Raw genomic sequence first — 26,160 nt, forward strand, 5'->3', positions numbered from 1 at the left:
CGGTGCGAGAAGGACCTCTTGCAGATGTCGCACTGGTACGGTTTCTCTCCATTATGGGTCCTCATGTGGGTCTTCAGCTGAGTTTGGCGAGAGCACGCTCTCCCACAAATGCTGCACACAAACTGTTTGATGCCTGAATGGCTCCTGACATGGTCGTTCAGGTGACACTTGTGCTTGAAGGAGCGGCCGCACTGGGAACAGCTGTACGGTTTCTCGCCGGTGTGCATTCGCATGTGAGCCTTTAGACTACCTTTATAAATAAAAGCCTTTTTGCACACCAAGCAGATGTGTGGCCTCTCATTGCTGTGAATCTTCATGTGAGTCGACAGAACGCTGTTTGACATGAAGCTTTTGCAGCAGATGTGGCAGAGATACGGCCGCTCCCTGACCGTGTGGATTTTCTTGTGAGAATTTAAAACGTGCGGGCATCTGAAATGCTTCCCGCAAACTTCACAACTGTGGGGTCGCTCCACTGTGTGAGTCAGCTTGTGCCGTCTCATTGATCGAAGATGGGAGAGAGCTTTCCCGCAGATGTTGCAGTGGTATTTCTGTAGGCCAGCGTGCTCCTTGCAATGAATTTCCAGCTGCTCCTTTAGACCAAATGATTTAGCACAAGTTTCACATTTGTATTGTTTCGCCTCTGTTTGCAGAGACATTTGGTTATTAGAGTTGTGATATTTTGGGTCATTTGTAAGATGTCCCTTTAATGTTTCCACTGATTCAAAACGCTCTCCACAAATTCCACAAACAGCCGGTGACTCATCCACGTGACTCCATGCATGTTGAATCAAGTTGTCCTGGTTTCCCTGGAGTCCACACACTTTACAGGCTATTGTACTTGTCTGAATTGTCTCCGAACTACTTTGGAGCTCTTTTGCCTTCGAACGTTTTGCCACCTGCAGCTCTGGGTTTAATGCCACGACTCCATGTTTGTCATCACTAGACCCATTTACAGCAGCATCTTTTGTTAGCAAGAGCTGTAGTTGTGATGCTGAGCTGTTGGCCATGACATCCACTTTGGTATTGTCTAGTTGTTGAACGGAGCTGGTAAGAAAACAAAGATTTTCATAAATTCATTTATGAATATGGACTGAAAAATACGGACAAGCCAAGAATTATAACAAATTGCTTGCAAACCTCACATTAATATAATAATCAAAACTTTATTTGAAATCATGATATTTAAAAGCTGTGAGGAGCCGGCTATTATGTTGGTCAATAATAACGTATTTTTAATATCAAGAATATGGAGCAATTAAATGTTTTAAATGTTGGGTACAAATAATTTTAAGACTATAGAAATAGCTAATGAGTGTTCCTTCAGTAGGTTCCTTTTTACTGATGGTTGCAGTTCTCAATGAGGGTAATGAATATAAATTAAAATTTAGTTCATTTTGTGAATTTATTATAAAATCAAGAATATTTCTTGGTCATGGATCAGTGTTTTAATTCATTCCAGTCGTTTTGCCTTCAAACATAATTTTTTGTGTAGATCATTTTTATTTTCTATGATCTATTGTAACAGTCTATTCGGGCACGGATGGACTGGCCCGTAAAATTATATCGACAAAGAAATAAATTACATTCAACTATTAGTCCACAGGCTCGCCAGCCCAATAGGGGAAATGCACAATATGCAAGACTACCAGTCCAGGCCTGTAACCCTTTCACACATAGTGGTCACTACAGTGAACAGCTATTCAAAGGCTGTTTTCTGTATTTGTGTCAGTGTTAATGGTACACTTACACATGAACCACTACATTGGACGCTGATGTGTCACTCTATACCCTGGTCGTTTAATGTTACTATAGGTGTATGACGTGATACATTGTAATTATTGTTATTTAACCCTGTCATGCATGAATTATGACAACCTCAATCAGGATCTTTTTTCATCTTTTCATGCCTAAATATGAATAAAAATACTTAAGAAAAAAAATCCTGATTGAGGTTTTCATTTGGTTTTATGTAAAAAGTAGAGTGTCATCTGTCAACTGTTTGACATTGTGTTTGTAAATGTTTTGCTTTTACATACAAGCCAGCAATTCAAACGGTTGTGTTTGTTAGGGGATCTTTATCTTTATAGGGTGGTATACTTGCTAATATTTCATTAACAGCCTGTAAAAAGGACACACTGTTTCATTGACCTTTAAACAAAATAACTCAACGTTTCTTTTTCAGTTTTTAATTCACCTTGAAATGGCTTCATCGCCTTTCATAAGCACTCTGTCACTGTGTGTTAAAGGTTTATCACTTGTGGGTAACAGGTGAAGTTCTTCCTCCTCGTCTTCCTCTCCTGTCTGTAAGATAAAAAAAAAAACTTTACAAAAACTCAGAAAGTACTAACGTCATTTAAATCAGTTATTCTTCTTGTTTTAGTTGTTTGCATTTTAGTCAATCAGAACATGGTTTTAACGCAGGTCAAAGCTGTTTTGGCTCATCTGACTGTATCTCAGACAGACACAGTGGGAAAAGCTTATTTTAGGACATATTTCATCACCATTTTTGCCAAATAAACACAAACTTCCATGAAGATATCTCAATACTAACAGAACCAAGTTCAGAGCAGCAATTCAAGTTACAGTTGATCTGTTATTACAGTGGAAATGTTCTGCTCTGTTCAGTGGTGTGTTCGTGCTGTCATTTGTTTTGTTTCCTAAAGAGTCAGCTGGAAGCAGAAGAAATCAAACGCACCATAAGAGGTATTTAGTTTTGAACACTTATTTATCATTTTTCCTTTAATGTTTTACCTGTTAACAGACTTTTCATGACTATAACTATATCTGTGGCAGCAGTGAGGAAAACTACTCTAGTGTCGACCTTAAGTTTGACATAGAGGACAGCCTTTTCAAGCCCGGTGGGCTTCGTGGTCCTGTAGATGTCTTCTGGTGTCAGGGTCTTCAGCATGAGCCTCTGGAGTCTCTTACTGTGGTCAGACTTGAAGATGTTCAGCGGTTTGTCCCCGGCCAGCTGAGGGAACGTGGACTTGATCATGTCCAAGAAGTCACCCTCCTTTAGATCACGGGGACACTTCAGGTCCTCAAACAGAGTTTTTTTAAACCCTGAAAAAGAAGAAACCATCGTGAAACAATGGTTATCCTGGCCGGCAGCATCTCAGAACTCTGCAAGTTCATCTGCAAGTACTTGAACATTTAAGGTTTTTAGTATCGTTAGGTCTGGCTATTTGGTTCAGGTGCTAAGATAGGAACTTCAAATGTACCCATGTTTGAGAGCATACCGTCTTGAGAGTCCTCCAGGAAACAAATCCTGAAATGTAGATGTCTCTGTGTGTCACTGAGCCAATGTCTGCTGGACTTCTTCCTATCAGGAGAAATGGTAGTTGTGTTAGAGCACTACATTCAGGCCAGTACTGGCAAAGGTGAAGCCGTGGTGCAAATGCAAAGTTTTTTGTTAAAACACGAAGCGTCACAATGTAAACTAACTGTAACATCCAGACTGTTGACATAAACTGTTGAAATAATTTCCCCCAGGGATCAATAAAGTATTCTGATTCTGACTGCATTTGTAACCTTGGTATTTCATAATCCGGGTGCATCAGAATTTCTCTTTTCTGCCTGGAACTCGTCGACATTTGGGCCATCCGCTGCTCATCTTCATCATCATCACGACGTAGCAGACTTGGACTTCCAGCACCCTCCATACCTGGAAACATTACACACCCTATTTTACTATTTACCACCATATGTAAGTCTGAACATCATCTTTAGTGTTGCAGCCAAAACGTATTGTCCTTAGAGTCGTTCATTCACTCATTCCTCCTTTTTCTCAACATTTAAGAAAACAAGCTTTGACAGAAAACAAACCCGGCAGATGTGTGTGCTGCTGATCCTCTTTGTCTCCGGTCATGACCACCACCTCATGGATGTCCAGATCTGTGACAAGAGATTACTTTTGTCAGTCAGATCTGATCAGTTACTTCATGTATGGCCAAACACAATATTGCTATGAACAGCTGAAAGCAACATGTATTTTTAAAGAGCAGCTTTAAAGTTGGGATTTAGTCCTGTTTATCACTCAAATAACTGCAGACTGTGGAAAATCTGACATCCTAAATTCTTAAAACTGATAGAGCAGGCTTCATGTGAACTGTGAAAACTTCACCTTTATGTTTTATATGTAAGCTCATTTCCAACATTGAAAAATAAAAATTGCTGATCAAAGCCAAGTCCAAATTTCAAATCAGTATCTCAAAATTGCAAATAACTGTATATTATGAGTCAGTAAGTCAAAAATGTTTATAATCAACTCAAGTTTTGGGTTAATTAAAAATGTTGACAAGCCGACTTGAAAATGCAACTTACTTCTGAATAACTAGAAATTTCAGTTATATTCAATTCAATTTTATTTATTCAGTGTCAAATTACAACATTTGCCTCAAGGCGCTTTTTAATATATGAAAAAGACCCTACAATAATACATAGAAACCACAATAATCACACGCACTTTGGTGACAGTGGGGAGGGGAAAGCTGCAAGTTATTAAGTCAAAATTTAAGAAACACAAGTGAAAAGTTTGAGATTTAGTAGAATTAATTTTTCATTAGCTTCAGGGGGTGGGCTGCCCATAAAGTTAAAGGAACCCCAAAAGCGTTGATTGTCTCACATTATCCTGTGAAAGCTGACTAAACGCATGCCGACTTGTTAATCCATTTCTAAACAATTGTGCGGACATTTTCTTCTTGCACTGTGAAGTCACTATATTCACCAGCTAGCGAGGACATATTAAATGAGTCATTTTTAAATGAAGTTCGGAAAATCCGCCTCTGTCACTGACCTGTCCTCTCAAGCTTGACCCGAGGCTGCAGGAGCTCCAGCAGTCTCCTCTGCCGGTCGATCTCCTGCCTGAAGCCCGCAGCCTCCTCCTCATAGTCTGTTACAGTCCGCTCCACCACCGCTAAGATCTCCCGGGCGGCTGTGCTCAGTTTCTCAGTGATGATTCCTCTCAGTATGTCGCTCTTGGACATGTTAGCGACGCTGTCGGGGGACTCCGAGTTGCCGCTCTTCTCGAGATAAAACATGTGTGTGTTTTCACGGGTCCGTCTCAGAGGCGAACGATACTGACCGGACGGGGTTGTTATTGTGCTGTCGCAAAATGTGTCCGGGGAGAAACGTTATAAAGAAAGCAGACTGAAACACTGTATACACACATTTACTATAAAAAAAACAACCCGTCTGGAGCATAGACAGAATATATATAATAATAAATATATAATTAATATATATATATATAATAAATATAATGGAATATATATAAATAAATCATTCATGTAGCGAAAACATACAGGGAGTGCAGAATTATTAGGCAAGTTGTATTTTTGAGGAATAATTTTATTATTGAACAACAACCATGTTCTCAATGAACCCAAAAAACTCATTAATATCAAAGCTGAATGTTTTTGGAAGTAGTTTTTAGTTTGTTTTTAGTTTTAGCTATTTTAGGGGGATATCTGTGTGTGCAGGTGACTATTACTGTGCATAATTATTAGGCAACTTAACAAAAACAAATATATACCCATTTCAATTATTTATTTTTACCAGTGAAACCAATATAACATCTCCACATTCACAAATATACATTTCTGACATTCAAAAACAAAACAAAAACAAATCAGCGACCAATATAGCCACCTTTCTTTGCAAGGACACTCAAAAGCCTGCCATCCATGGATTCTGTCAGTGTTTTGATCTGTTCACCATCAACATTGCGTGCAGCAGCAACCACAGCCTCCCAGACACTGTTCAGAGAGGTGTACTGTTTTCCCTCCTTGTAAATCTCACATTTGATGATGGACCACAGGTTCTCAATGGGGTTCAGATCAGGTGAACAAGGAGGCCATGTCATTAGTTTTTCTTCTTTTATACCCTTTCTTGCCAGCCACGCTGTGGAGTACTTGGACGCGTGTGATGGAGCATTGTCCTGCATGAAAATCATGTTTTTCTTGAAGGATGCAGACTTCTTCCTGTACCACTGCTTGAAGAAGGTGTCTTCCAGAAACTGGCAGTAGGACTGGGAGTTGAGCTTGACTCCATCCTCAACCCGAAAAGGCCCCACAAGCTCATCTTTGATGATACCAGCCCAAACCAGTACTCCACCTCCACCTTGCTGGCGTCTGAGTCGGACTGGAGCTCTCTGCCCTTTACCAATCCAGCCACGGGCCCATCCATCTGGCCCATCAAGACTCACTCTCATTTCATCAGTCCATAAAACCTTAGAAAAATCAGTCTTGAGATATTTCTTGGCCCAGTCTTGACGTTTCAGCTTGTGTGTCTTGTTCAGTGGTGGTCGTCTTTCAGCCTTTCTTACCTTGGCCATGTCTCTGAGTATTGCACACCTTGTGCTTTTGGGCACTCCAGTGATGTTGCAGCTCTGAAATATGGCCAAACTGGTGGCAAGTGGCATCTTGGCAGCTGCACGCTTGACTTTTCTCAGTTCATGGGCAGTTATTTGGCGCCTTGGTTTTTCCACACGCTTCTTGCGACCCTGTTGACTATTTTGAATGAAACGCTTGATTGTTCGATGATCACGCTTCAGAAGCTTTGCAATTAGTGATGTGACGTTCTGTATCGAGGCTTCGAAGCTTGTGTCGAGTAATGGAGGGGGCGTTTCCGCGATGCGCGTATCGAGGCTTGCTTCATTTATGGGAGGAGCTGAAAATGATGACGTCCGAAGCCTCGCTGCCCGGCTGTACCACGTGACTGGTTCATGAAGTGGTTCGAACTTTGCCGCGAGATATGACAGCGATATAAACCCCTCAGACTTCATTCAAAATGTGGGTGTTTGATGGAGAGTTGCGGTTAGTGAGAGTTTGGAGACAGTTTGGAGGTTTATGAGAGTGAGGAGAGAAAGTCAGGAGAGAATGGAGCCAGCTAAGAAGAGGAGGATGTCCTCCCCTGTGTGGGAACATTTTGATCTTATTCCTCCCAACAAGGTATGTAAATTTCTACAGAAGATGTATTTTCATAATACTGATGGTGCAATAAAACTTATGTTAAGCTGTCTTACTTTTGTACAAGGTGAAGTGTTTGCTATGTGCCAGGGAGCTGGGATATAACAACAACACCTCATCCATGCTTAGGCACTACAGAGCTATGCATGAGAATAAGGGGAACACCGATTGTGGAGCAAGACCAGGTGAGCCATCAAATGCCATGATAATATAGCATGCTATAATGTTACTAAATGATATAACAATATCATACAATGCAATAAGTGACGTGAGTGATATTTATATTTGTGCTTTGTTTTTATTGTCTCTCCTCAGGAGAACAATCTCAAATAGATGAAGACCTGGTTAGCATGGTGATTGAGGACTCCCAGCCATTTAGCATTGTGGAGGACAAAGGATTCAAAAGATTTGTTAAATCATTAAATCCTAGCTATGTTCTCCCCACTAAAAAGGTCATAAAAGCAGTGAAAATTTAGTTTTTACAGAATAAAATGTGAACAGGCAGGACTGAGCCTCAGTGTGTAGCTGTCCATACCTCAACGTTACAAAAGCACAACCACTGTCCACACCCCAACCACACCTCACCTCACAGTAAATGATCATTTCCATTTTAAGCATTTCCAAATGATCATTTTCCATACTGCCAGTATAAATATACACAGTATACTGCCATCACTACAATATACATGTTTTACACACTCCTTTTGTTGTTGACATTTACAGGCTGTGTGCAAAAGGCCACACTCTTCAAATTCATGCCAACTAATATTTTTACGTCCAGTAGGTGTCCTACTAGAGCAAATGAAGCTTCAAGAAGCTTTGCGCTGGGGTGAACCAATTGGATGAAAAGCTTCAGTGCTTCATGAAGCTTTGCAATTTTGAGACTGCTGCATCCCTCTGCAAGATATCTCACTATTTTTGACTTTTCTGAGCCTGTCAAGTCCTTCTTTTGACCCATTTTGCCAAAGGAAAGGACGTTGCCTAATAATTATGCACACCTGATATAGGGTGTTGATGTCATTAGACCACACCCCTTCTCATTACAGAGATGCACATCACCTAATATGCTTAATTGGTAGTAGGCTTTCGAGCCTATACAGCTTGGAGTAAGACAACATGCATGAAGAGGATGATGTGGACAAAATACTCATTTGCCTAATAATTCTGCACTCCCTGTATATATATACTTTTTTTTCATTCCACTAAGATCCTCAGTTTGAATCCACTGGCTGACTTGGCATGCTTGCATCGCTGTCGTGTTGTACAAACCCTTCTGAGAGGATTTGAACTTTGTGACATACTGAATAAACATAGTACTAAACATAGTACTGCATAGTAAATAAACATAGTACTAAACATAGTACTGCATAGTAAATAAACATAGTACTGCAGATGGCCCTTTATGCAGTCAGTGTGTAAACAATGAACTAAGATAAACAGGAAATGTAAAACAATGCCCAAATCTCACCCCAGAAATGTAACTTTAATTACAGTAATTTAAAAAAAGGTGTACAGTAAACAAAATATAGTACTTCAGAGTTTCTGCTAGAAAACAGCAGCTTGCATTGGGGAACATAAGTCAACCCGAACAAAGAAAACAGCATAAAGTTGTATTTGTTCCTTGTTTCTTTCACACTTTGAATTTGCACATTTCAAAGTCTTAAGCAAGGCAAAGGGTGATCTGTATAAACAGTCTGCAGAATCTGTGGCACCAGAAACTTTTCTGGTACTTGGTGCATGCAGCAAGTCCGAATGAAGAATGAAAGACAAATGCACTAGTCAAAGTGCACTCTCAAAACAATCTGATGACATCATACCTCTTTAAAACCGACAATGTAGACTATGACCAGTGCATGGGACCCAAAGTTCTGGTCTGGATATCCAGCCACTACACTGCAAGCTCCAAAGTGTCGGCCGTTGCTCCAAGAGGTTCTTCAGACCCCAGAAATTCGGATTTCTCCACGAAAACAAACATGAATGTCAGTTTGATGTCCCCTGAAGTGATGGAAACATGGTTGTGTGGGTGTAAACAGCTGGGTTCACATCCATTAGTTTCTTTAACAGTTTTAAAACTTGGGGGTTGACTGGCGAAGTCTTTTCCTGTGTGAACTTCCCAGTCTCCTTTGACGGGAATTTGCCTTGTGGAACTTTGGTGCCTCTGTCGGGATTTATCCCAATCAATCGCCTGGAAAAAACAAATGTGTGGTCAGATCCAAAGTGACACAGGAACGGGTTCTTGCAAGCCTTTTAGCACAAAGACCTCAAATCACAAATTAACAGCTGGAAAATGTACTCATCTAACCTTTGAATGAATTCCAGTGTGCATGCAGCATCGTCTTGATACTGAAGATTGAAGATGTAGTAAGTAGAAAAGACAGCAGCGAGGCCGGACAGAAAAGTCGGCTGGATGCCCTCGCAAATGATGTGCCCCTCAAGACTGATCATCCAGCGGCGAATGGAGCTTTCCGGTGATTCGGCTTAAAATCCAAATAAAATCCCACCATTAGTACTGAAATGGTAATGAGCTTATTTATTCAATATACTTCTGCAGTGCAAATTTGTTAATAAACACACAGAACCATCAAGTACATCACTCATACCCTGTCAAGAACATTTAACATCTGTATCTGACCAGAATTTCGCAGTTAGGCATGAAAGGCATGCAGTTTGCATATAGAGCCAACAGGTCTGTAGACGACGCCATCAACATGGCCCTACACTCATCCTGCAGCATCTGGACTCCCCAGGAACCTACGCCAGGATCCTGTTTGTGGACTTCAGCTCTGCCTTCAACACCATCCTTCCAGACCATCTCCGAGGCAAGCTTTCCCAGATGAATGTGCCTGATCCCATCTGCCGGTGGATCACTGACTTCCTGACGGACAGGAAGCAGCATGTGAGGCTGGGAAAGAATGTCTCGGACTCCCGGACCATCAGCACCGGCTCCCCTCAGGGCTGTGTTCTTTCTCCTCTGCTCTTCTCCCTGTACACCAACTGCTGCACCTCCACCCACCAGTCTGTCAAGCTAATCAAGTTCGCAGATGACACCACCGTTATTGGGCTCATCTCGGACGGGGATGAGTCTGCCTACAGGAGGGAGGTTGAACGTCTGGTGACCTGGTGCAGCCACAACAACCTGGTGCTGAATGCCCAGAAGACAGTGGAGATTATTGTGGACTTCAGGAAGCACACAGCCCCACTCCCCCCCATCATCCTGACTGACACCCCCATCACCTCTGTGGACTCATTCCGCTTCCTGGGTACCACCATCACCCAGGACCTGAAGTGGGAGCCCACCATCACCTCCGTCATCAAGAAAGCCCAGCAGAGGATGTACTTCCTGAGGCAGCTGAAGAAATTCAACCTGCCAACACGGACGATGATGCAGTTCTACACTGCAATCATCGAGTCCATCCTCACCTCCTCCATCACCGTGTGGTACGCTGGAGCCACTATCAGGGACAAACAGAGACTGCAGCGTGTTGTGCGCTCTGCTGAGAAGGTGATTGGCTGCAGACTCCCATCTCTGCAGGACCTGTACACCTCCAGGACACTGCGGCGTGCAGCTCGGATCTCAGCTGACCCTTCTCACCCTGGACACAGTCTGTTTGACCTGCTCCCCTCAGGCAGGAGGCTCCGGTCCATTCGCACCAGAACCTCTCGCCATAAGAACAGTTTCTTCCCCTCTGCTGTTGGACACATGAACAATAACCACATGACTGTCCCCGCCACTAACACATGACCCTACGCTGTGTCACTGCATCATTTCATGTTTGGCACTGATCACCACCTGCACTCATGTATATATCTTTCTACGTAGCACTCATAATTCTTATTCTCATACTGGCGTAGGGTGTACCCGCCTATACAGCTGGGGCTCATGTATATCTCATGCACATATCTTTCTTTCTACATAGCACTTTAATTCTTATTGTTTGCACTGAAGCACCGCAGCAATTTCCTAATGTTGTAAACCTCAACATCTGGCAATAAACCCCATTCTGATTCTGATTCTGATTCTGAAAATAAAGCTGTAGATTTTCCAGTCACACAGCGTGACTTCAGCTTCCGGAGTCGCGCCCATAAAATAAAATTTTAATATGCCGATGATTGTGTAGTGTATACGACTCGGCAATATATAAAACATTGTTCGTGTTGACTGAACATATATTTACAGGGAACTTTGGGCATACAACTTGCAAAAGCAAGCTAGATAAGCTTTGTTTTTGTGTTGTGTTTGTTTTCTTTGGGGTGCTGAAGAGTAGCTTGTTGCAGAAGCTGTTTTTTAAGACATGATTTTCTTCTAATTTATTGACTTTGACAATTTTTTGATTTGCAAGTTATACAAAGTCTCCTGTGTTTTTTTCATCATAATAAAATAGAAAATGGAAATGGAGAATCTTCACCACTTGAAGGTGCTAAAACTTCTACTCCCCAGACAGAGTCCTCCAATATCAGAGGAGCTATGGAGAAAATTATGAGCTGTGGTCTTCCAGTGATCATCATATTGAATGTGAGTTGTGCCACATTTATGCTTTACAGCAGACAAACAGGTGAGGGTAACATTTTCTAATTCAAGATCAGGAACAACCTGCAATCTGTGAAGGTGCCAAAAAACGTCAGCATGACTCTGCCTTTTGTTTTAAGCTTCAGTCTCTGGAGACCTGTTGGTGACTTCCTAACTGGATGACGATTACTGCAGTTTGCATGGAAAATGTGCAAAAGAGACAAGGCAAGTGAAAGAAGCGAACAGTGAAACCGGGTGAAAAATATGGGGGGGAAAGGCAACCGGTAATTAAAATTTGACCTCCTCTAGGGAGATGTTGTCTACCGAAGACTCATTAACTCATCTCGGTTCAAGTTGAACTAAATTTCTTGTGACTTTTAGCATTTGGCAACGGGTGAAAGTTCACTGTTGTAACAGGATTCTTGGGTAATAAGATAAATCTTTGTTATGACATTATAAGTCATGAGTTATGAAATTATAGTGAGGCTATTTTTCTTCTCAAGAAGCACTTAATGCTTAACGCTGTTGGCTTTTGCAATCATAACAACAAAAAATAAATATGTATGTCATACCGAGGAGTATCAGTCGAGGAGTTGCAGGTAGTTGGAGTGTCGTCTGTAATTCAGCTGCTGTGGCATTTGCCTAGGACACAGAGTTATGACTAAATTAATCAACAAAAACATGAAACAAATAAAACTGCTGTCTTCCCCAATAACAGAGACAACAGATACAGGTGTCACCTTTGAAGAAATCAAAAACCCTAAAATAACTCACATTTGCAAAAAGAATCAGTCCTCCGAGGGATTCGGAGAAGTGAGCCATCAGAAGTTGCAGGATGCAGAAGGATAGTTCAAGTTTTGGACCCACTGAGAGGATGGATTGGATATCTGGATTAGTGGACTTGCTGAAGACCTCCAGGATGGTTGGTCCACACTCCTCCATTGCAACCTCAAGAGTGCGAAGCACTTTGATATCAGTGAGCAGCTCAAAATGAGTATAAAGTCCATTGTGTGTGAAAAGATAAGGCCATCGGCCCCTTAAATCTCTAATAGCCGGTACTGGGAGTGCATTTATTTGGCGGCGCTGCAGGTAGAAGGTTACTTTCATGAGTTCTTTTACTTCGTCTTTTTCTACCATGCTTGAGCCATCCTGATGGTAAATTTCTTCCAGTCGCTGGCGTTTTCGCTCCACTGTTTCATTTGTCTCCTCCGGCAGCAGGCCAGGCTCAAATCTGGCGCAGCCATAATTGTTGGTGGATCCTCTTTTCATTCCAGACAAACGGCTGTGGCGAAAGTTGCTGGTCCGTTTCAGGTTATCAATTCGGTTTTTGATTTGAATCACAAGCGAGATGTAATCCTCTTCCAGCAGCTGACCGTTGTCACACAGATCAGCAAAGCTCTGAGGGTACTTACGGACAATGTTTCGGCAGATGGTTACACACTGAGCACGTGTTGGGTTTAGCTCGTGTTTCCTCATCTCATCTGCTAAAATTCTAACAATCTGTCTCCTTGCTGCAGGGGATGGTCTCTTGCCCTCAGCAACCGCTGCTTGAATTTCCATTGGCATGAGGTCCCAGGGCACCTGGAACATCTCTGCCCACTGTTTTCTGAAAAGGGTGGTTTGCCCGCAGCTTTCTGAGTTGTCATGTTCTTGATTCGAGAGTGGGAGTACACCAGATGAAGTGGAGCAAGGTGACGCTGCAGGACTGCTGAGCAGTGAGCTAGAGGAAGGAATCACTGGCAGGTCCAAAGTAACCAGGTCTGTCTCTGAAAAGGAAAGGGAAAAAAACACACAGTGAGCTCAATTGTCTCTTATACAAGGGTGAGCTTAAAATAAGTTAATAATATATATATTTTTTTAAATACTGCCGACCGTCAGTGCGACCCCTGAGCCTCCCAGTATCCTCCTCCTATGGTATAATTTTCTAAACCCTACATCTCCTTGTTCTTGAGTTATGGATTCTTAAGGTTTTCAGAAAACTTGACCTCTAACAGTGAGTTCAATTTAACTGGAAATTGAACTAATCCAGGATTTTTAGTAGATGCGCCTATGTCACCCTGTTTCCAAGTTATCATATTCACAAACTTTGGTGTCCAGAATGAAGACAATACCCCACCAGCCTTTTATCAACAACCAAACCAGGAACATGAGAATACAAATACTAGCAAAAATCTCACCAGAAGGTTCCGATTTTCCCCAGGATCTGAGGCTCCATAGACATAATGAATCCCCCTTAACTGTTTTTTTTTTTAACGGAGTAGCACCTCCATCCAGATAGATACCCCTCTGAATAGCCAAGTTACTCATTATATCTCTAAGGCCTTGGTCAGAAAGACCTAGACATCTATCTAACAGTCAACAGGGTGGTTGCCAATAGTCTCTGGAAGTCGCTGGCAGTCGCTGTGAAAAGCTCCCTCAGCCACAGAGGGTCACCACACAGGTAGTTGATGTTTTATTTGGCAGATTTTTCATCCTGATCCTATTCCTGGAGCTCCCAAGGGATTTGTGTCTCTTTCTGGGATTGAATCAAGGATCGTTTGCTTGTTAGATAAATGTCTAAGCACTACTAAAGACCCATTCATGCAGGTCCGGTTCAGACTGCTGCCCCTGATGTGAACCCAGATAAACATCACATAATGGATGGCTCAAGAGCTGCATCATATTAAAAGGTTTTGGTAAAAAACACAGACACTTGGCTGTAGCACTCAGTGGGGAAACCAGCAGTGTTAGAATGACAAAATAAGTTAACAGAAGCAAAAAAACAGTTTTAAAAACTTTCAGTACAATTTTACCATTTCGCTGTACTGACGGATTTAGTGTTCAGGGAATATATATTTTAAGAAAAAGGCTGTTAGAAATGATCAGATATACTACTATAACATTGTATAGAAAAAATAGTGTATTTACGTCAACATTACCATTTTTAAATGCTTCCAGGAGTGTCTGTAATTGAAGGGGAGGCACCAAGTCAGCAATATCATCTTCAATGACAAATTTTAGGTCCTGGGTAGACTCCACTCCATCACTTAACAGCTTATGAATCAATGACTGTTGAGTGTCTTCAGAAATTAATGGCAAAGCTCTGAGGATGATATCCTTCAGGTCTTCATCCAAGGGTTTCCTTTCATTACTGTGAGAAAAAAGATCCACGACACTCATGAAAATGTTTTCCTCCAAGACAGAATAGACTGAACATTTAAACACACATTTCCATGAAATGATTCTTCAGTAGCTAAATTGGTAGTCAGTGTTGAATAAAAGTCAATGTAATCTGGAACAATCTTGGTTCACATTCAGCATCTCGTTTAGAAACAGGAGTTTTAATAGTGGGTTAGCAATCCAGCATCTCTGTTTCCATTTAAGAATAAATGGAATAACTAATGCTTCCTGCATAAAGGTTATCATTAGCAGCTGTGCAGTTTGGTATTTTTTGTTAACTAACCAAACCTTACTGCCTTTCTCAAATCAGATTCGCAAATTAGCTTGAAAACAATTGACAATTGTCAATACATACTTTAAGATCAAAACACGCAAAAATTAACTTATAATATAATCAATAATATCAACAGAATGTTAAAAATAGAAATATTAAACATGTCTACATTTTACATCCACTGCTGATTAGCATGCCAGCTAGCATGCTAATCAGCAGTGTTCAGACCATCATGTCTTATAATACACCTTTGTATCTTAAACAGCTACCTATCATCCATATACCCATAGTCTAGTATAAGAGGAAAAGAAGTGATGACGCCACATCTTGCCAGTGATGCCATACCTGATAAATGGAGCCGTAATCATAATGTTTCATTACTCTCTGGGCAAAGATCAGGTTACGTACAATAGCAATGAAAAGAAACAATAGCAGCAAAACTCTGCTAACATAACATCTGCCATCCAGCACTGGAGCTGCTCAAAGTTTTCAATCAATCATTTAATCAATCGTTTTAAGGAAGCCTGTATTTCAAGGTTTGATATGATATGAGTGAACAACAACTTCCAGATAGTTCATTTTTAATTCTGTACATCACTTTAAGTTGCAGATCACCACTGCTGAGGAGTCACGCTTATGTTGACTATAAAAATCATCGACAAGTAATTTAAAAGTCGACACGTCGTTGGAAGTTTTGTAAGATTCTGAAAGACGCAGAAGTAAGTAGTAGGTAAGTAGTTTAACGCGACGAAGGGTGTCCAAATTCGAAGACTCCTCGAAATATGGCCAAAAAAATCCACCCTCTTTTTCCCTAGATTTGATTGATGGGTCGGGTGTATCCTTCGTGGCCGAACCTATCCCAGAATTCATAGCGCGGCCCAGTTTCCAACAACGGCAGCAGCTACTTAGTTTTAATATTACTCTTTCTGGGTCGCAAAACTACATTCTCGCCTAAAAATATCTTAAAGGTTTATTTTGCAACCCTGAAAATCTGGGACTCGCCACCATTTGACCTTAGAACTGAAGAAGCTTCTCAGATGAGAGGTGAAACGTCTTCAAGCAACTTAAAGAAGTCCAGACGATTTTCTTTGCAAGTTCCTTTGACTACGATGACCTGGATGACTGAGAACCTTCACAGACAACCCAGAAAGAGTGTAAGAGTAACAAACTTTTAAGATATTTTCAGGCGAGAATGTAGCTGTGTAAGCTTCAAATATCTGCTCAATTTACCAAGACATCACATATTTGCAAAAGTGCTCCGACGTTTTCGGAGACGCCTGTTACGCACCAGCTCGATAGCTGACCAGGAGGTCAAGACTCACTAGAGCCGGCGAGAACAGTCAACCCCCGACACATCATTTTCGACTCCCCCATGATCTTTTGCTACTCAGGTTAAACATATATAAGTCACTTAGATAACTTAAAAATGTCATTGTTTGGATTTTTTCAGTGTTTTTTATTTGTTCCTGAGTAAATCAGTTTGGTTGAGATTAAAGTTATAGTCTTCACACAGCTGAATAAACGTCAAACAGAAAACTGATTAAACAGAAGTGTGAGATGGTCGAGAATTTACTCCAATGTCCTGTTAAATTTTAGGGAGCGAGAAGCAGACGGCTGAGTTTATTAAACTCCACTGAGACAATCTGCAAATTTCATTAAAGGTTTAATAAACTATCATCTTGTCTTTATTTTAAGTTAGCACATACCTTAAACACTTCAAGCTGTAAGCTAGAGCTGGGCGATAGAACGATAACGATATGTATCGCGATATAACTTTTACTCGATAGAGAAATTAAACTATCGCGATAGACCTCGCCGCTCTTGTCCTCTTAAAAAAAAAAAAAAAAAAGGTCAGCCAATCCAAATTAAGTAGCGCAGAGCCGAACCAATCACAGCCGCAGCGTCACGTCGCGTGACTTGTTAGTACAGCACAAGTGCCAAGCCGCACATGTGTATTTGTTTGGGAAGCAGCCAGCACCGTACCGCCCGGGTAATGGAGGAAATGAGTGTGCCGACTAGAAAAATCAACCGAGCGTGACCGAAGAGAAAACAGATGATGGTTCCAATGCCGGAGAGATTGTCGAACGGAAGAGCCATAGAAGTTCCGTAGTGTGAAGGTATTTCGGCTATTTCAAGTCTGACAAAAACAGAGTAGCGTGCACTGTAAATTGTGCCGAAAGCAAGTCTGGAAATACAATAAACTGGTGCATGCGTCACACTGTGCGCCACGTTATTGTTTCGGTGAAATGAATTTCTACAATACTGTTACTGTTAATTCTACTCTCTGCAGTGTTTAAATGCTTACATATACACACAGTTACTGTCCCTCCACACATACGACTCGGTTCTGCTTCTATGCCCCAGCTTTGTTTACTTTTTCCCACCGAGGCTTCTAGACTTCTGATTGGCCAACATTTCTGCACGGTTAGGAATCTAGCGCCACCTGCTGCTTTGGCATGTTCATAGCAGCGTTTTCCTTCATTTCTGCCTTTATGTGTGGACGGGATTATTTTTTAAAACGAAAACGGAAAATCTCCGTTTTCAAAAATACCCGTGTACGTGTGGACGTAGCCTCAGTCTCTGACTGGAAGCGCTAATTCGTCATTCGGCTTTTGTCAGACATCTACCCTGTTGAACTTCATCCATCCATTCGCGTCCGCTTAATGGATGAACTTATTATGGGAAATAAATATTTAAATAAAAACAAGCTGCTGATTATTTCACATTTTACTTGTGAGCAACGGCACATTTAAATCTTACAAATATAGTTTTTTGGCTTATATCGTGATAGATATCGTTATCGCCTGAAATGAAAAAAACATATCGTGATATGAAAAAATCTTATATCGCCCAGCTCTACTGTAAGCTAATGATAGTTATATAAGAGCAGACACATGCTGATGCAATAAGCTGTACGGTATACATCCAATAGATGCACGATTTGATTAGTCGACTAATTGCAAAAATAATCGGTTGCTAGTCGACTATCAAAATAATAGTTTTGGCAGCCCTAGTCTACCCCTACAACAGGAAATATCAAACAGCTCAAAATATTAAAGCCAGAAGACAGCACACCAGGTAGGAGTGCAACCAGGAGAAAGCTTATTGTGTTTTTTGATCTTTACTGTTTCTGAACACCTTTGAGACCAGAGGTAAGCCGGTTTTCTACAGCAATGTCTCAAGGGAGAACATTGCAGAATATGTTTTTTGGCCACACCAATGCAGCCCTCTTCATTCTTTCTCCAAGATGTAACTTCTTTCATCTTCATCTTCAAAACGGTTTCTAACCCATAAGATTGAAGATGGGTCAAACCATCTTCGGGGCAGGGCAGGGTGGGGAAAGGTGGGGCTGTGGTGGTATAGCAGATCAGCTACTGATTGGAAGGTTGGTGGTTCGAACCTTTGCTTCCCCAGTCTGTATGCCAAATATCCTTGGGAAAGATACTAACCCCAAGTTGCCCTCCGATGCGTCAACTGGAGTGTGAATGTTGGTTAGATTGTACTTGAGGTTAGAAGTCCTTGTGTGAGTGGGTGAATGAGGAATGTTGTAAACAGCGCTTTGAGTACTCCAGGAGAGAAGAAAAGCGCTATATAGGAATCAGTCCATTTGTCACTGTCCATTTCCAAAATGCAACATAATAAATGCTATGAAACTGTGTTTTCATTCTCCAATTTTACCGTTTTTTATTAATCACTTACCTCCTGTGCAGTGTGGTTTGTTCAGAAAAGGATGAAGAGTCTTCAGCACCATCAAGCTTATTCACATCATCCTGAACATCCTCTGAGGCCTGGAAAGTTTTATAGTTTTTATTTAGTATGGGTTTTGTAATTAATGGTTTCTGACAATGCCATGTGGAGGGATTAAGAAGGACAAAAGAAAAATCTACAAAGGCAGAGATGCTGAATCTGACACAGTACCTTCAATCGAACAAAGAGGGTAGCACTCCCAGTTGACTGGACAGCCTCTTTGATCCCCTCAGTTGTCAGTGACTCCATATTTAGAAGCTCTAGTATCTTGTTGTCATTAGATATCAGGAGCTCCAGAGGTTCAGCAGCAGCCAGCTGAGGGAAGGTTGACCTCAGCTGAGCTAGGAAGTCAGCCTCCTGAAGACCTCGAGGAACCTGCAGCTCATGAGGCACGTAATTCTGAAACACTGAGATAAAACAGGAAAGAGTGCTAAGTTGCCAGCTAACAGGGAGCATCACACTAAAACCTGACAATTTCATTCAAAAAACAAGAGCTCAGATGTCTTAGACAGTCTGTTATTAGCTGCAAAGCAACTACAATATTTATCAGATATTTGCATTAAAATGGTCCAAAAGGCTCCAAGAGCACAAACACAATCCAGAGGTCCAGCTGAGGTTCAGGAAGCAGCTACAGCCACCTGTCAGTCAAAGAGACCAAGTCCCCAACATTAAGCCTTACCACTGACAGCCTTGCTTGAAATCCTCTATCACGGTACCACTACCAAAAAATGACCACCATCAGCATTCTGAATGACTGCTGTGTAGTGGCTCGTGCTCCAATAATCATGAAGTGCTTTGACAAACTGGTCCAAACTCAGGTCATCACAAGCTTCCCAAACCATCCAGCAGCATGCCTACAGAGCTCTACAAAGGACCTCATAGTCACAAATGTGTCCTGACCACCCTAGGAGCTATGCTCGGCTACTCTTTATTATTTCAGCTCAGCATGTGATCACAGTGGTGATAACTGAATATTGTACTGGACAGATAAATTAAAAGGCTTTGAACTTACGATTGGGCGAGATGGTATCCATCTGAGGGTCCTCCACAATGTGGACCTTGAGATGCATGTGGGTGTCTGATTGACTGATCTGAGGTTTCTCAGACTCAACTCTGGGGGAAAAGAACAAAATTGGATTGAACTGTTGACATAAATAACAAACTCTAACAGCAGCAGCTTACTCTTTTCTTTGACTCACTCAGTGGTCAGTGTGGTTGGATCCAGGCTGGGTGGAGGAAGTTCAGCAGCAGTAGCATCTTCTCTCTGTAGAGACCTTTTCTCTGGACCCTAAATTTCCACCAAAAAGTAAAAGAATAGTTTTTTTTCTGATTTTTCATTCAGAACAACATGCTCCACATTTATTAACAATGTTTTCACCCTGATGTTAAATTGGTTCTTGCAGTACCTTCAGTCGGATGTAAATACCAGGATTCCCAGTCCCATTCTTGCAGATCTCTTCTGCAGTCATACTCTCCACTCTTGGAGGAATTAGATTGTGGTTGCGACCAATTAAGATGGTAAAAGGTTCACCAGCAGCCAGCTGAGGGAAAGTGGACCTCAGCAGAGCCAGGAAGTCAGCCTCCTGAAGACCACGAGGAACATTCAGCTCATGAGACGGGTGATTCTGACACACTGAGAGAAAACAGAGAAGCTCACAAAGTCAGAATCAGAATGTCTTTTTTGTCATTGTCACAGGTAGAACGAAATTAGAATTGATCTCTGATCAATGCATCATCCATACAAATGTAAAATTTAAATAAAATTTGTAAAATAAAATCAATCCCCACACACATGCCTCAGTCAGTGCATAGATCACTTCAGGAGTAGCGTGATGGACATTTTTTAGTAGCAGCATCAAGACATATTTTTCTGATTTGGTAAAAGCTGTGTTTGAGTCTGTTTGTCCTTACGCTGATTGCTTTGTACCGTCGGCCCGAGGGCAACAGTTCAAACAGGGAGTGGCCAGAGTGTGAGGTATCTTTTATAATGTTACGAGGTTTTTTAAGACAGCGGGTAGTGTGACTACAGTCAGAGCAGTTTCAGTCATCGACAAGTTAGAAGACATGTTTTCCTGAATCAACTAATAAACGGGTAACTCAGCAAACCTGCACAGAGAGCTGGATGACTAGTACGTTGGACTCTTGAGACATGCAAAGCCTCTAAATCAAGTTAAGGAGCTAATAAGAGGTAGAAAACGTTAACGGCATCAAATCCTTCCAAAGATCTTTGAAGGTTAAAAGCTTTAAACTTACTTATATTTGTGATCTTATCAATCTTAGGGTCCTCAAGGATGCGGATCTTAAGTCTTAAATCTTCTGGACACAGTGACTGTTGTATGTAGAGGGTAGATCCCCGAGAAAGTCTGATGATTTCCTCTGGTGTCACAGAGTCTCCTTTCAGAGGTTTAAGTTTGTTGTGCTTGGCCCTTAAAAAAAGGTCAAAAGGTTCATCTCCAGCCAGCTGAGGGAAGGTAGACCTGAGTAGTTTCAGGAAGTCAGCTTCCTGCAAACCACGATGAACCTTCAGCTTGTGAAGCGGGCACATCTGAAACACTAGAACACAGAGGAACGCTGAGAGATCAGTTCAATTTTTCCAGTATTAGGAGAAAGAAATCATCACTTTCCTGTTGTACTTTCACTAAATGTTCGTCTGATACTACTTTCCAATTGAATCTGGAATCTGCTTTCACAGTTTGGAGGTACCAGTGGTGACATGGGCTCCTAATGTTCCAATCATCACAGTGAAATCTTCCACATCTGCTCCAGAGTTTCATGTGTACTGAGGTGTTTTCATTGTGTTTTATAATGAAAATATTCTTGGTATTATAGTACATATTTCTTTATTAATATGTTACAATTCTTAGACCAGGGAGGAGTGCAGAAAGATGAAGATGTCCATGTAGAGTGCAGGGAGGCAGCACAAACGGTATATGTGTCCTGACCAATGTTCCCTCTAATTTTTCATGTGTCTGAGCGAACACACAAACTCCCTGAGCGATCCCTTGGACCACTGTGAGCGACATCAGACGTGTGCACTGTGGTCATGCCAGCATCGAATCCATCCAAGTTACATGGTTTATTAAAATAATCAAATTATAGCATTTACATTTACATACAAGCTCTGACTTGTATTATGGGTATGAGTCTGGTCTGGGAGATAGTCCTGTAACGCTCTGTCTGCAAAATACAGTTGATGTCGGGCAGTTAATTATATAGTTACTTCTTCAAAAAAGTTACTGAATTTTGCAAACAAAGTTTTTTGCAACTGTTTACCTAAAAATGCAACTAAGGCATTTTTAAAAAAAACATTTCAAACTATTTACGGAACAGTCAGCTGTTCTGCATCAAATTTGATGCCCCACCAATTCCTAAACCACTAAATGCCATATTGCCATATCATGTTTTGATTGGTCGACATGGTACATTTTTCGACGAATAGGAAAGGGTGGGGGCTTTTTGGTTTTGTCTTTGCTCACAGGTGGAGAGTGCTTTCGAGCGTTTTCCTTATAAAACGCAGTTTTTACCATTTCTTCCCGCAGTAAATATAAACAATGATAATATTCAGGAAGAAAACCAAACATTGCAGATATTTTTGTCATAACTCTGGTTTTACGTGGCCGATCAACACAATTTAAAAACTGGTATAAAGACCACACTTGTTCCGTCAATTGTTCTGTCTGTCCTGCTCACATCTCCAATGGTTATACACTAACGTGGCTTCACGCCACATCAGTCACGCCACTTTGCTAGCTAAAACACCAGTGTCGACACATAAGGACGCCGTCTAACCCCATACGGGAGCAGCCAGTCACTTACTAACACTGCAAAAAACAGAATTGTTAAAATATTTACTTTAATTTCAATTCAGGTTAGATTTTTTTTTTTTTTTTGCACGCAACATAGATTTAGAGGGAACATTGGTCCTGACCAGGGTTTCAGCTGCTCTTGAGCATTACTGGCATCAACAATTGTGATTTACAAGGTGCAAATGACTGTTTTTGGTATAGAGGTGTGGTGGAGACCATCAGCTTCACCTGTGTTTAATAGACCGATCTCCGAGCAGGTAAAAAGGTGAAAAGCACTTCAGAACTTACCTAGTAGGTAACAAGGTGATATACGGCTTACATGTGCTGCATTTTTATAGCAGAAACATCTAAATTTCACATCATGTTTGCTTTAGACTTACCTTGCTTTGACAAAACATTAATCTTTCGCTTTTCCAGGATGCGGATTCTGAGATTTATATGGGTGTCTGTCTCAGTGGATGGAAGATCTTCATGATCTTCATCAGCATCTTCTTTCTGTTTTACAGAAGGTCGGAATTTTCTTCTCAAATCAAGTTGTCAATGTGTTGTAATCTTTGGTAACGCTGTTGAGATCAGTTAAATCTTCTCAGTACAGTACCTGCAGTCGTATGTAGAGGGTAGATCCCCGAGAAACTCTGATGATTTCCTCTGGTGTCACAGAGTCTACTTGCAGAGGTTTCAGTTTCTTGAGGTTGCAATATAAGAAAAGGTCAAAAGGTTCATCTCCAGCCAGCTGAGGGAAGGTAGACCTGAGTAGTTTCAGGAAGTCAGCTTCCTTCAAACCACGACAAACCTTCAGCTTGTGAAGCCGGTACATCCGAAACACTAGAACACAGAGGAACACTGAATCAATCACAGTGAAATCTTCCACATCTGCTCCAGAGTTTCATGTGTACTGAGGTGTTTTCATTCTGTTTTTAACATTTAAATTTCACATCACGTTTGCTTTAGACTTACCAGTATTTGAAAGCACTTCAATGTTTGGGTTTTCCAATATGCGGATTTTGAGATCTATGCAATTTTGTGATTTGCTGATTCGACGTTTGCCAGGTTTTTTTCTCCTCTTAGACGGAACTGTTTGAGTCAAGAACCTAAGGAAAACACGGAAAAACGGGAGCTGGGATACAAAAGATAACACATATACTTTTGTACATAGTAGACATTTATGCACTTGTCTTTTAACCTTGATGTTGTTACATGATCCAGCTCTGTCGTGTATCCTTCCTCCTGCTCTAAATATTCATACTCTTCATCCTCTATCGGTGCCTGAAATCCCAGGCTCCTACTGTCGTCCACCCCTAGGAACAAACAAATTCTTATGTTAGTCACAATTATGTGTTGCCCGGCTCAACAAGAACTTGACCGTTTACATAACCGAAAGGGAGCATGCTGCTACTATCTACTGTTTGTGCTTTAAGAGGACATGAGCTAATGTATCTTTTCCATTACAACCTTCTCGGCTCGACCCAACTCAGTTAAATTGTTTTTCATATATATTTCGTGTGTGTGTGTGTACACACACACACACACACACACACACACACACACACACACACACATTGAGGACTGCAGTTGCCTACCCCTGGTTTATCACATAATTATCAATGAAATGTTTTTATTAGACTTGTCTACTGATAATACATCAGAGACATGAAACAGCAGCAGTCTAGAACTGAACTTTATTCATGTTTGTCAAAGTAGCTTCTTACTCAGCTCATATTTGTCCTGCTTCTGATCATCCAGTAATGGAGCACCTCCATCTTCACAGATGGAAAACAGCTGCTGGTCGTCTGCAAAAGTATGTTTAATGTTCAATTTTAGAAAAAACAAATGTGACATGAAAAAAAAAGTTTCTAGCAATGTTAAGATCTGCATCAAGTTGATGAGTATCCTGAACGTTTTATACACTGACCAGACACTTTATACATTCTTTGTGGCACATATCCTTTGAGCTTGGGTCCTATACCAGACGCTTTGGAGCATTGAGGGTCCTAAGCAGTATCTTAGCTGTTTCTAGGACTGTAGTCTTCTGGACAGAGATCTCCAACGTTTTTCCTAGGATCTGCTGGGGCCAGACTACACTAGGTGCAGAGTCACCGATACATGAAGCTATACATTTTTAGACATAAGTTGTTGCAAAAGTTGTAAAAGTGGTTTTCCATGTTTGAGTCCATGGTGGGGACCGGTTTGCATTATAATTTGCATAGTACAATTTTCTGGTCCGTGTCAGACTGTTCATAACCAACCATGTTAATGCTACAGATGTAGTCCCTCGTTTAGGAATAAGGTGCTCAATGTGTTTGACTGGTCCTTGTGTTTATAGCTACCTGGTTTTGGCTCATCTTCACTGGCCATCCTGGCATTCTCTTGTCTCTATTCCTTTGACTGTAAGTGCCATTTATAAGTAGTTCATGTTTTAATTTGAGCCAATTTGTTTAATGTATTATCTGAAATTTGATGTTTGACAATAATGTATATCATTTGAGTTTATTTTTGAGTCTCGACAGAATATTGAGCTTTATTGTGAAAGTTTTATGTGGAATATAAACAAGCGGACGGCGGAGCCACACAATGGTTTTAGCGTCGTTGTTGCTAACCAAAGTACTCACAAACAGTCGGTCCGGTGTGTGATCATATTAATCATAAGAGAAAGAGAGAACTCTAAGGAGTTAATATAGCCACTACAGTAACCATCAAAACCATGAAAAAATATTGGCGTACAGTTTATTTTGCGACCCTACGAAACAAACGATAGGTACAAAAAAAACGACGTATCGTCAGTTTCAGGCCAATCTCTGTAAACCCTAGATATGGTTGCGTGGGAAAATCCCAGCAGACAGGCCCGTCTGGCACCAAAGACCTTTCTTTCTCACTCGGATTCTCACTTTGAGCTACTGTAGGTTGTCTTGGCCATCTGAAGACATCAAGTTGCTGCTATGTGATTGGCTCATTTGTTGTTTGCATTAACGAGAAGATGAAAGAGTACCTAATATAGTGGCCGCTGAGTGTTTCAAAGCACTTCAATAAATGTTACAGGGGCTAAAACACCGACCTGCCTCCTGCTTTATCTCAGGCTGCAGGAGCTCCAGCAGTCTCCTCTGCCGGTCGAGCTCCTGCCTGAAGCCCGCAGCCTCCTCCTCATAGTCGGCTACAGTCCGCTCCACCACCGATAAGATCTCCCGAGCGGCTGTGCTCAGTTTGTCGGTGATGATTCCTCTCAGTATGTCGCTCTTGGACATATTAGCGATGTCTGGCTCGCTGTCCCAGCTCTGCACCATCGTCATCATCATCGAGTCGCTCATGAAATAATTTCTTTTTTCCCGCGTGGGAAAATGTTTCTGTCGGATGTTTAACCCTAGAAGTTTTTTACCGAGCTAGTGAACGCGCAAATGTTGTCCGGCTGGAAACATAAAAGGAAACACCATCCTAGGAGAAAATGACACATAGCACAGACATAGCACAGTAATAGACTATCACACGTATAATTATATCAGTATTTATTAAAAAAGAAGAACCCCCGCGCCGCCGCCCAAAAAACCCATTTAGGTTTATTTGGCACTAACTGCATTTCCATCACAATGACAGCAGGTTTTAATAAATATAACAGGGAGAAATCATGATACATGTAGATTGTGCTCCGAGGGTTACTTAAAAAAGTGTCGCCCCTGTGTTTTCCTGTAGCCTAATTGTAACTTTATT

The 26,160-nt window shown here is 41.3% G+C and overlaps 2 protein-coding genes across 2 annotated transcripts; both read right to left on the minus strand.

Moving 5' to 3' along the window:
- Nucleotides 1-5,137, minus strand: LOC121812379 (zinc finger protein 557-like; the record flags this gene model as incomplete). Its single annotated transcript, XM_042214413.1, is given in 7 exon segments — nucleotides 1-1,044; nucleotides 2,195-2,301; nucleotides 2,822-3,063; nucleotides 3,240-3,322; nucleotides 3,532-3,664; nucleotides 3,826-3,894; nucleotides 4,796-5,137. Coding segments are annotated over 7 exon segments (1,922 nt in total), but the record flags the coding sequence as incomplete, so codon positions are not given.
- Nucleotides 5,138-8,101: 2,964 nt separating this feature from the next.
- On the minus strand, nucleotides 8,102-25,924 carry LOC102296798. The gene is made up of 17 exons (XM_042214419.1): nucleotides 25,514-25,924; nucleotides 24,171-24,251; nucleotides 23,645-23,759; nucleotides 23,419-23,552; nucleotides 23,060-23,286; nucleotides 22,842-22,956; nucleotides 20,909-21,208; nucleotides 20,062-20,288; nucleotides 19,855-19,943; nucleotides 19,668-19,768; nucleotides 18,827-19,062; nucleotides 18,608-18,696; nucleotides 14,394-14,605; nucleotides 12,250-13,241; nucleotides 12,048-12,117; nucleotides 9,271-9,445; nucleotides 8,102-9,153 (listed from the first exon to the last, which is right to left on the minus strand). The coding sequence occupies exons 1-17, from the start codon at nucleotides 25,761-25,763 to the stop codon at nucleotides 8,949-8,951; spliced, it is 3,618 nt and encodes a 1,205-aa protein (XP_042070353.1). The 5' UTR covers nucleotides 25,764-25,924; the 3' UTR covers nucleotides 8,102-8,948.
- Nucleotides 25,925-26,160: the final 236 nt, after the last annotated feature.

This window comes from Haplochromis burtoni, unplaced genomic scaffold, assembly GCF_018398535.1.
Source record: "Haplochromis burtoni strain Fernald_Lab_line unplaced genomic scaffold, NCSU_Asbu1 Contig_561, whole genome shotgun sequence".
NCBI lineage: Eukaryota > Metazoa > Chordata > Actinopteri > Cichliformes > Cichlidae > Haplochromis > Haplochromis burtoni.